The sequence below is a fragment of the Octopus sinensis genome, linkage group LG4, assembly GCF_006345805.1.
Source record: "Octopus sinensis linkage group LG4, ASM634580v1, whole genome shotgun sequence".
Lineage (NCBI taxonomy): Eukaryota > Metazoa > Mollusca > Cephalopoda > Octopoda > Octopodidae > Octopus > Octopus sinensis.
The window spans coordinates 58,987,778-58,999,797 of record NC_043000.1 but is presented as its reverse complement, the minus strand read 5'-3'; the positions used below and the strand labels follow the sequence as shown (position 1 = coordinate 58,999,797).

The 12,020-nt window shown below is 34.8% G+C and overlaps 1 protein-coding gene across 2 annotated transcripts in view; it reads right to left on the bottom strand.

Moving 5' to 3' along the window:
• Positions 1-5,252: 5,252 nt before the first annotated feature.
• Positions 5,253-12,020, bottom strand: part of LOC115210783 (non-specific lipid-transfer protein) — a 78,906-nt gene continuing 72,138 nt past the window's right edge. For both annotated transcript variants that reach the window (XM_036502012.1, XM_029779510.2), the window contains exons 17-18: positions 8,681-8,757; positions 5,253-5,947 (exon numbers count right to left, since the gene is read on the bottom strand). In XM_036502012.1, coding sequence (XP_036357905.1) covers positions 5,852-5,947; positions 8,681-8,757 — 173 coding nt within the window. In that variant the 3' untranslated portion in view covers positions 5,253-5,851. The remainder of the gene's footprint in view (positions 5,948-8,680; positions 8,758-12,020) is intronic.

Genomic DNA, 12,020 nt, shown 5'->3' with positions numbered 1-12,020 from the left:
GATATCATCCGTAGAGGACTGGGTGGTGTTAGAGGTGATGGTATATAGGTTGTTGATGTATAAGAGGAAAAGTGTTGGGGTACATCATTGCTGATAGAGTGTGGGTTACAGAGAGCTCCATCAGTACATGCTATGATGGTGTGATCTGATAGAAAGCCACCAAGAGATGAGAGATTGATGGAGGTTATAGGCTGAATGCTAGATATAGTCAAATGAAACAATACTACCTCCACCAAAATTTCTCATGAGGGAGAACATACTGTTCAATGATGTAGGAAAATAGGTCACCAGTAGAGATCTGGCATTGAGAGCTGTCCTGGTAGTTATTGAGGCAGGATCAAGTTTTGAGGTATTGGAAATGTTAATGGCAGTTTTAATCACCCTTTGAGATGTTGAATGTGAGGTTTTAAAAATCATGATATATTGCTGTAGATGGAGAAAACGTGAAGAGTTTGGGAGGATAGAGGTACCTCTGGTGCTCATTGGTAGAGAATAACTGACGGAAAATTGGCAAAGCTTGTTGAAGCAACTGTAATTTTGTACTGCCGTCATGTTTGCATACATGGTGGTGAGACTGGGGTGTGCTGTATGGAAGTAGGATGCAAAATCAAAAACAAATATGGAAACTTCCTCTATGGTAGTACTGCTTATAGAGGCATAATTCTTGAGAAATGGAGAGAAGGAAGACTCAACAAATTTAGTAATGATCTTTTGGGACATTGAGGAAGAATTATATAGATTAATCTATAAATTCAGAAAAATATTTGGTAACAATTTTAGAGTGTTTAGTATTATTTTTTGATAAAAAGATAGGTGTAGATTCTGGTGTACCACCAGTTCATAACTCTTCTCTAAGACAAGCAATGATTTTAGTACAATAATTACAACTACAGTCATATTTATGAAAGTAATCACAAAACACTTTTGGTTACATAGTTATGTAGCAAAAATATTTGTGTGAGTCAAGCCAATTGATGAGCCTTTACGTGGCCACACAACTATTAGAAATAGCAGCCAAATCTCCCTCAAACCTCAAAATCTTAAAATGTGTAACAAAGAACTTCATAATACCCAAGATTACTTTAGAAAAATGCAAAGGTTTTCTTTTCTTTTTACAGTTTTCACAGTGGAATTGAAATCTCAGCTCAACCTGCTAGAAATAGCAGTCAGATCTCTCCCTAATCTTAGCATACATCATCATTTAACGTCTGTTTTCCAGACTGGCAAGCCAGGCTCCAGTCTGAGCTGGCAGTGTTTCTACAGCTGGATGCACCTTCCTTATGCCAACCACTCCGAGAGTGTAGTGGGTGCTTTTTATGTGCCACTGGCACAGGGGAGGGGCTGGCATCGACCATGTTCAGATGGTTTTTTATGTGCCACCGGCACAGGAGCCAGTTGGGGAGCTGGGGCTGGCATCGACCATGTTTGGATGGGGCTTTTTATGTCCACCAGCACGGGAAGCCAGTCAGGTGGTTCTGGCAGCAGTCCATGCATGAATGAATGGCGCTTATCGCATGCTACCAGTACTGGTAACGGCCACAACTACAATTTCCATTTGATTTGAGTTACTTGACTCAATAGGTCTCTTCAAGCATGGAATGTTGCCCAATGATTCAAAAGTACTTTTTAATTGGGCTGGTTATGCAACACTGGTGTAGGCTATGGCTGTGATCTCACTTTCCTTGCCAGGTCTTCTCAATCATAGTATATCTCCAGAGGTCTTAGTCTTTCGTAATTGCCTCTGTGAGGTCCAACATTCGAAGGTCATTCTTCACCACCTCATCCCATATCTTCCAAGATCTCTCTCTTCCATGGGTTCCTTCCACTGTTAGGGAGTGACATTTCTTCACACAGCTCTCCTCATCCATACATAGCACATGACGATACCAGTGCAGTCATATCTCTCTTGCACACCACATCTGATGCTTCTTAAGTCCAACATTTCTCTTAGGGCGCTTACACTATGTCGTGTGTGCACACTGACATTACACATCCAGCAGATCATACTAGCTTCATTTCTTTCAAGCCTACGCATGTCTTCAGTAGTCACGGCCCATGTTTCACTGCCATGAAGCATGGCAGTACATACACATGCATTGTACAATCTACCTTTCACCCTGAGTGAGAGGCCCTTTGACACCAGTAGATAGAGGTAGGAACTTTCTGAACTTTGCTCAGGCTATTTTTATTCTAGTGGCAACACTGAGCATCCACCCCCACTACAGACTTGGTTACCTAGGTAGTGGACGTTATTAGTGACTTTAGACTCGAGGATGCCAAGAAGCAGACCAATCCAGAAAAGAAGGATTTGGAAGCCAAAGAACCCTTCACATGGTCAGAGATTTAGGGACATCCTCACTGAGAAATTTGATGGGAGGGAGGAGGAGCTTCAGACTTCAAACAGAGAGGGTAAAAAACAGTAAAGAGTGTATTGAATAACAATCTCAGATATGCAAAAAAGAATGACAGGTCATGACTGGAATGTTTTTTTTTTATCTAAGGTCAGTTCAATCAGGGATGACATGGAGCTAAACAACAACACAGTTTTCAAATGATTAATATATTTGAGGTTCAGCAATTGCAATAGTAGCAGCATTTCTGTATATACACAGCACCATACAAATGCTGTCAGCTAGAAAGATATAGTTCTACATTGGTAATGTATCAGGGCTGAATGAAATATAGTAATTGAAATATTTTGTAAATCAAGGGAATGAGTGAGTGAGATTGATTTTACATATGTTGCTAAAAATATGCACAGGGTTTTCAATATTGTAATATGTCCTATGTCCCATCATGGGCCGAATTACTCGCCAACTTTTAACTCTTGTCATGGTATCAATAACTAAGACTTTTGATTCATTCATGGCAATTACTGAGAGAGAGAGATAGAGAGAGAGAGAGATAGAGAGAGAGAGAGAGAGAGAGAGAGAGAGAGAGAGATCAGCTATCTCATATGGCCAGTTAATTGCAAATGGAACAGTCAAAATGAAATTTCCTAAAACTCAAAAATTAATCAATGCTAATTCTAGGTTAACAGACAACGTTCAAATTATTTGAAAAGTTTTATCAGGTACTAACTTCATGAAGTTGTACATGAAGGATATATTTAACACAACAGTTGGCCAAAAAAGATATTAAATCGAAAATGCAGATTTGATAAAATACATTTGAAGTTTTACAATCATTAAAAAGACAATCAAAAATTTCTTTGCTTTATTATTAATATCAGCCATTTATTCACATTTTATTAATCAACATTTCTCAATAATATTTATAAAAGGTATACATAACAATCATTATATCAATTTCATTAATGATAAAAATAAATGTAGAAAAATATTTAGTTGCAATTTAATGCAAACACATACATACCCATACACCCATAAATGTGTGATTTTGTAAGTAAAAACTTTATTTTCAGGCAATACAATTAGCATTTATAAAAAGACAGAAAACTGATGGGGATTTTAAATGAGTTATTTTTTTTTATATTTCATAAATTTTAGCTTTATACATATATACATACATATGATATATATACATACATATACATCCATATAAATATATATATATACATATACATCCATATAAATATATATATATACATATATATTCATACATACGTACATATATATATATACATATATATTCATACATACGTACATATATATATATTCATATATATTCATACATACGTACATATATATATACATATATATTCATACATACGTACATATATATTCACATACGTACATATATATACATATATATTCATACATACGTACATATATATACATATATATTCATTCATACATATATATATATACATATATATTCATTCATACATACATATATATTCATACATATAAATACATACATATAAATACATACATATAAATACATATATATCCATACATATAAATACATATATATCCATACATATAAATACATATATATCCATACATATATATACATATACATACATATATATATATATACATATATAAATACATATATGTATATATAATGAAAATATGTACGAAGCATGTTCAGGTATCAATGCATTACTGCTGTTTCAAGTGGCTCCATTTAATCGATGAATAAAAACACTAAATGAATTTGAAAGAAACTCCTCTCCTCAGGGAATCTAACTATATAGATTTTCAACAAAGGATAAACCATTTTTAGCCTTTATAGTAAATTTATATCAGTACTAGAATCCAAAATATCTACTGTGTTTCATTATATGATATTAATGGCAGAACGGTTGTAAACTATATGCTGCATAAAATCTCATAAATAAAAATAAGTAACTATCTCACCATTCCTATACATTGACTTCCACTATTTTCCTTTGCTACTCTCTAAATTATAGTATGTTTAAATAGGTATGCAGTATTCACTGAATTCATTCTGCCAGAAATATAACATACTGGAACAATGTAATTATGTAAGTTTCTAGTACTGATATAAATCTACTATATATGCTAAAAATGGTTTATCCTTTACGTTGGAAATCTATATGATCATCTGCTCTGAGGAGAGTGGTTTCTTTGAAATTGGTGCAATATTTTCATTGATCAATTCCTGAACATCCTTATTACTTATTTGCATTGTGTTAACCTAACTTAGAGCTGTGTGGAATATAGCAAACTGGCTTGGTGCCTCAATTTAAGTACCTAATTCAACTGAATCTTAATTTTATATATATATATATATATATATATATATATATATATATGTAGGTCCCGGGTTGAGTCGGGGTTAACCACAGTAAATAAGGTACTCAATACATAGCAGAGTAAATTAATTTATTTTATAGAAGGAGCTTCTACAGGACTAGAACTGTTACATTCAAATGAAATCTTCAGGAGCTTCCTGAAGATTCATTTGAATGAAACAGTTCTAGTCCTGTAGAAGCTCCTTCTATAAAATAATATATATATATATATATATATATTATATATATATATATATATATATGGTACATATAACAATGTAAACTGACTGAATCTACTACTTTATCTTATTAGATTTAATTAATTGAACTCTATATATTATAATCTACATTTTTAAGTATTTGGATTTAAAACAAAAATGCATTTTTGAATTAATGAAACATTATTACAAACAGTCAGACTGAAAAGTTATACTATAAAAATAGAGTAAATTTTGTTCAAACAAAACAACTTGATTCTGGAAGCTTACATCATTTCAATTAAAGTAGATAATTGGAAGAAAGAAAAACAAAGTTTTTTAATAGCCAGATGGTTTGTGTTGATTTGCTATTTTCTATATCATCCATTCATATAATCACTGGACCAACAAACACCAGAAGTTCTATGAACACATTAGTTGCTATCATATTTACCATTTGAATCACTGAAGTTGTTGGTGAATTGAATATTAGATGATTTATAATTTAAATAATTTAGTCTAATCAACAACATTAGTTTATGTTTGAGCCCAGCACATAAAGGTTATTTTTTAAATGATATGTTTGTTATTGGAATTTTCTTTGTTCTAGAACCTTACCTACAAACACTTTAATTCTTGGATGCAGGGCTTGTTCCAAATACCTAATAAATATCAATTCTTTCTACTTTTTACCATAAAATAATTTGATACATAATGCTTTATCTCAAAAACAAAAGGAAAAATAAAACTTTAACATCAACTGATACAATAAAATAATTTATAAGCAATTCTAGTTTGGAATGAAAAATATTAAGAATCACTAATAATTATTTTAAAGAATGTTTTGGGAATAAAAAAAATCCAGTAGAATGGCAAAATTTATTATAATTTATTAAAATCACACTGCTGTTATTTAAACTTCCAATTTCTATCACAGTTTTGAAACTGTATTTTTAAGCTTCAAATTCCCTAGTTTCATTGCTAGGGCAACTTTTCCAGATACTTTCAGCTTGCCACTCATGAAAGCCTTGAAAAGAAAAACAGAAAAGACATATAAAAGACACGAAATTATAGGGAGATGGAGTTACAATGAAAAACTCTTTCTATTACTATAAATATGAAAGGAGAATTATTTCAGGATTAATGCTCAAGTAGCATTCAATGGTATAAAAGAAATTTGTGCTTGTTTGTGTATAATAACAAAAGGCTATGAAACCATTTTTTATGGAATTTTATGTATTGAACAATTAAGATAATTTGTTAAGAGAATATGGCATTTTTCATTAAACTAATATTTTACAAAAAAACATTCTTTTTCTAGAAAAATATTTCCTTTCATTCTCAAACTGTTTGAGAATTTCTTGAAGGTGTTTTATGAACAACACACTATACACAAAAAGGCAGTTATATGAGCCAATGAGGAAACCTCTATATGGTCACTTAACGACCAAATCTTCCTTAGATCATTTCTCTTCTGTATAGGATAGTCTCAGATACACTCTAGTTAATTTTGTTACGTCATTAAATTGAATATAGCATCAATGAAACTGGCATTGTTGACTGCATTTTTACAACTTAATATAAATGTATTTATCAATTAGTGTTTTTGAGTGTTTAGAAAAATATAACTGACATTATGTTTGTAGCACTGATATATTACTAATATCATCCACATAATATCCTCTCTATATTTCAAGTTCAAGTATAACCAAAGTCAACTTTGCCTTTCATCCTTTAGGGAGCCAATAAAAAATAGAATGCAGTAACAGTTAAGTATTATAGTTGATATAATCAACTGTTTTCTCCCCTTAAATTAGAAATATTATGGATACTATTCTAATGTTTTACGTCATATAATCATATCTATTTTAATGTAGCATGGATAATACCAGGCAAATCATTTTATTCTTAATGTCTATGTCCTTTTTATTATTATTATTATTATTATTATTATTTATGATTTATCAAGGCGGTGAGCTGGCAGAATCATTAGCACACTGGGCAAAATGCTTAGCAGTATTTCATCCAACTATGTTCTGAGTTCAAATGCTGCCAGGGTTGATTTTGCCTTTCATCCTTTCAGGGTCAATAAATTAAGTACTAGTGAAATACTGGAGTTGATGTAATTGACTAGTCCCTTCCCCCAAAATTTCAGGCCTTATGCCTTTACCACCAAAACAACATTCACTGAAGTTTCTTTCATTGAAAAAAATATGCATCCATTGTGTTCTCACCTCATGCCTCACAGAACAAGTTGCAGGCTTATTGCTGGCTATACTGGCATAAGGTGGAGTCTGCAATATATTTTTCAAACAGATTCTTCTGCCTAAGATCTGAATGCATCCCTTGTTAACCTGCATGGCAGACGATGCAGTATGGTTATCCTTTTGAACCCTTTCCACATTGCACCTACAAGCTGGTATTTGTAGTGGACCCACGGATAAAGACCAATAAACAAGAGTTTATTGGTAAAAAAATAATAAACTGTAATAACTGCTTCAAAATTTTAGCACAAAGCCAGACATTAAAGCGGAGGGGGTTAGTTGATTACATCAACTCCACTACTTGACTAGTACTTTATTTTATCAACCCAAAAAGGATGAAAGATAAAGTTGACCTTGGTGAGATTTGAACTCAGAATGTAAATATTTGGTAGAAATACAGCTAAGCATTTTGTCTGGTGTGCTAACAATTCTACCAGCATTCTGCCTTTAGTAAGCTATAATAATGGGTTAGTGTCTTCTATTATAGCCTGGGGCTATAATAAAAAAAACACTTGCCCAAGATGCCTTGCAGTGGGACTAAGCCAGAAAAAAATGGCTGGTAAGTGAACTTCTTAACCACAGAGCTATAAATAAATATACATATAGGCAAAATGACCAATGCTGGTGGAGTGCAAAAATCTCCTTTCAAGCGCTGGGCCTCACAGAGGCAATGACTAATGACCGAGACCTTTGGCATTATGTTGTGCTTGAGAAGAAGACCCATCAAGCCAAGTGAAATCACAGTTGTGGCTGATACTGGTGTCATGCAAATGACACATGTGCCAGGGGCACATAAAAGTACCCATTATACTCTCAGAATGGTTGGTATTAAGAAGGGCATCCAACCATAGAAACCATGCCAAATCAGACTAGAGTCTGATGCAGCCTCCCAGCTTGCTAGTCCTGGTCAAATCATCCAACCCATATCAGCATGGACAATGGACGTTAAATGATGATGATGGTATTATATATATATATCAATTTATGTGTGTGTGTGTATATATATCATCATCGTTAAACATCTGCCTTCCATGCAAGCATGGGTTGGACAGTTTGACAGGAGCCAGCCAGGTAGAAGACTACTCCGGGTTACTGTGTCTGTTTTGGCATATATCTGCAAACTTTTTCTTCCATTTGGACAGCTCTTTCTATAGGCATCAGCATTAACTTTCTCACCTGTATGTTCTGAAAATGTAATTTTCCCAAATAATGTGCACTTCATATTAAAGGCTGTGATGAAACTATAGGATGTTACCTAAATTAACAGTCCAGGGACTCAACTAACAGTCTACCAGATAGCAGAAACAGCTGTAAGCTAATGTAGTTCATTACACAAACCTTTGTTTTTCTTCAGTGTCATCTCTTTGTTATATATATATATATATATATATATATATAATATATATATATATATATATATATATATATATATATATATATATATATATAAGATTAAGAAAGAATGATAGTAGAAATTATAAAATTATGAAACTCACCTGCTGTGGGTTAAGTTTTCCAGTCATTAAGAGTGGGAAATTTTCATCAGATATTTTAATCGTACAGTCAGCTTTCTCTGAAATTAACAAACAAAATATTTAGAAGTGATGTTATTTTCAAGTTATTTTAATAATAAAACAAAAGAAAAAAATGAAATCTATTCACTTTATTTAACTTTTGGTCAAGTTTGTCATATTCACTTCTTTCTCTGCTGCCAAGTATTATAAAATATAGTCATTACAATGATTGAATTGGAGGGACCTAACATGAGCTCTGTATCTTCGTATTCAATTCTAACATAGGTTGCTTATTTCTAAGTTATTGCATCCTGCGTGTTTACAGCTGTATGCTTTTCCTTATGAACTGACTTGAGGAAGAGGAGTAATATGCATTGTTTGAAAGCAGAATACAAAGAATTTATATGGATTTGAATTTGAAAACTTGGCCAGTATTTTAGCAACAAAACCATAGAATATCGACCAGTTTTTAATTATGCTCAAAATATTGCCTTTAACCCCTCACTGTTCAATAGATTTAGTAATAGTTAATCCATTCCTCCTTCATTTTAAAAAGTTGTTCTTGTACTTGCTCAAAAGAAATCTATTACACGCTTTTGGAAAAAAAAAGAAAAAAAGAAAAAGTTATCGAATAATGTACTAGCTTCAAATTGCAAAATCGTGACAACGGACACTTAAGCTAAAACCGCCCAATGTTTCACTCTTGTCTGATGCTTCACACATGCATAGAATTGTACAGAAATAGCAGACTTTAAAAATACCAGACCATCACCAGAAAACCTGACATGCTAGACATTATTTCTGAAGAAACTTCCCTGCTTTCTAAAAAGCCAAAAGTGAAACATTGGGAGTTTGTTTCTTTTTGAGGCGATGGGTAGATGTTTGGGAAGGAGATTTTAGTGTTTCTTTAAGAAAAAAGGAAGAAGAAATTTCTTAAAGATTCGTACTATTTTTTTCTTTGTAGATTACAAAGAAAAAATTTGGAAAAAAGTAAAAATGAAGAAGTTGGGGTAGGGAGGAGGAAATTAAAATATTGAGAAAATGTTTTTTGGGTGAAATCCTAATCTCTTGTATCGAAAACAGGAATTGGAAGAAATTTAGGAAATATATAAGGAGGGAGGGGTGCAAATGTCACCTTGGACACATGCTACAAACAACAAGTAAAGGACAGGATTTCTGAGAAAACTTTCTTTTAAGTTTATATCAAAGATCAGGTTTTTAAATATGCTCATCACAAACACAAATTACAGAATAGATAAAGGTAATTTCAATTGGATCTGAGCTATAATTTTGCACGTGCACACAGCAAAAAATAACAATTTGTACAGAAGTTTTACCTAGAGTGTGTGTGTGCCAAAGGAAGTTATTTTATGGCATTCTTTTGTTTGAAGCACCAAAGTTGTCATTAAAGTTTTTAAAATTTCTTTATGCTTTGAAGAGAGCAGAAATAGAAAGTGAAAAGGTGACACTGGCTTTGAAGTGAGAGCAGAAAGTGAAAGGAGAAAGTGAAAGATATATGCAAATGTATATGAAATGGACATCTATGTGTGTGTGTGAGAGAGAGAGAGAGTGTGTGAAGGTGTGTGTTGTCATGTATGAACCTCGCTAAGATAAATATTTCAATTAACCTGAAGATTGACTGTAACCATAACACGAATTATTACGAATTGTACAGCCATGAAACGATCGTAGTGTTTTACTCTTTATCTTTTATTGAACTTTTAATACTTTTGATATATATTTAAAAGAGGAGCGTAGACTCAAACCCACCTGAAGACCGTTGTTCTCCCCAAAAGAAGAAACGTCGTCAAAACTCCAGTGGGGCGGATTTAGCTATGAAACCTGACCACGATAAACGGTCTCCTGTTGACGCAGGGTCACCCTTGATTTCTTCCCTGGAGACGTCCAAACCAAGGGGAACAAAATCGAAGCGGCCAAAGAAGGCGAAGGAACCGGCGGTCATTCCTGCACATGATCGTTCCTGTGCGGATTCTTCCTCATCTGCCTTTTCGGTCCCGGAGGTTCCCCAACCTAGTTCGAGGAGCGTAGACTCAAACCCACCTGAAGACCGTTGTTCTCCCCAAAAGAAGAAACGTAGTCAAAACTCCAGAGGGGCAGATTTGGCTATGAAACCTGATCACGATAAAATCTGTTTGGATTCTCCTTCACTTGTCCTTCCCATTAATGCCATTGCTCAACCAATTCTGAACGATCTCGATGTGGGTTCATCTGGGGAGTGGTGCTCCCCCAAACCGAAGAAGAGGCAGTGCAGTTCCAAACCAGGCGGGAAAATTATGACCACTAAATCCATTCCGATCGACCCCACAGGCCGACATAAGTCCGATGGCTATGAAACCACCCTTTCGAAATCCTCCAATGAAGAATCGAATACCACAGCTCATAGTAGAGAACTTTTTGCCCACTCAAGATCGGCAATAATATATGGCAAGGCTGAATCCACCTGTGATACAGGCATAAACCGCCTAAAAGATGACATTAATTTTGTTTCCGTTTTGGTTGGAAAATTGTTCTCTGTGAACGAAAATGTCAGTGTTCTTAAGGTCGCTCGGCTAGGAAGATTCCAAGCGAACCCAACCGCAGATACTAGACCACGCCCAATAAGGGTAATCTTTTCTTCTGATCGGGAGGCTTCAGTCTTTCTGAACAGAGCTCAGACGCATGCCTGGGAGGACCCCAATATGGGTTTTCGCAAGGAATACTCACTAAGAGAGAGAATTCGCCGGAGGAACCTGATATCCGAGCTAAAGATGAGGAAACAAATGGGAGAGAAGGGTTTACGAATCCAAGATGGACAGATAATCAAGTCCTACCTCTGGTCCCATGCTGTAGTGCTGACAGGGAAAGTGATGTGAGGGCAAATCGAAGTGAAGTTGATACCCCCGTCAACGATGCTATCTCTGATGCCCTTTATTCTGCTTGTTCCCCAACTCCCGCCCCTCAGACTTCACAGCTCAGCATCGTCTACACCAACTCGTGCTCCTTATTCCCAAAGTTCAGTGAACTATTTACACTGGCCCTACGCGACTCCCCTGATGTGATAGCTATCACCGAGACTTGGCTGACTCCAGCAGTAAAGGACTCAGAGATCCACCTGCAGGGCTACGTCCTTTTCAGATGTGACAGAGGAAAAAGGCGAGGTGTTGCTGTGTATGTTAAGTCTGAGCACAAACCGTCCTGCGGTATTCTACCCACAAATGCTCAACCTACAACCAAATTCGATGCCGTCTATTGCAAGCTGAGCCTATCTGAGTTTTGCCTGCCCGTGTTGGCTGTCTACAGGCCGCCTCTAGCCGACCCCCAG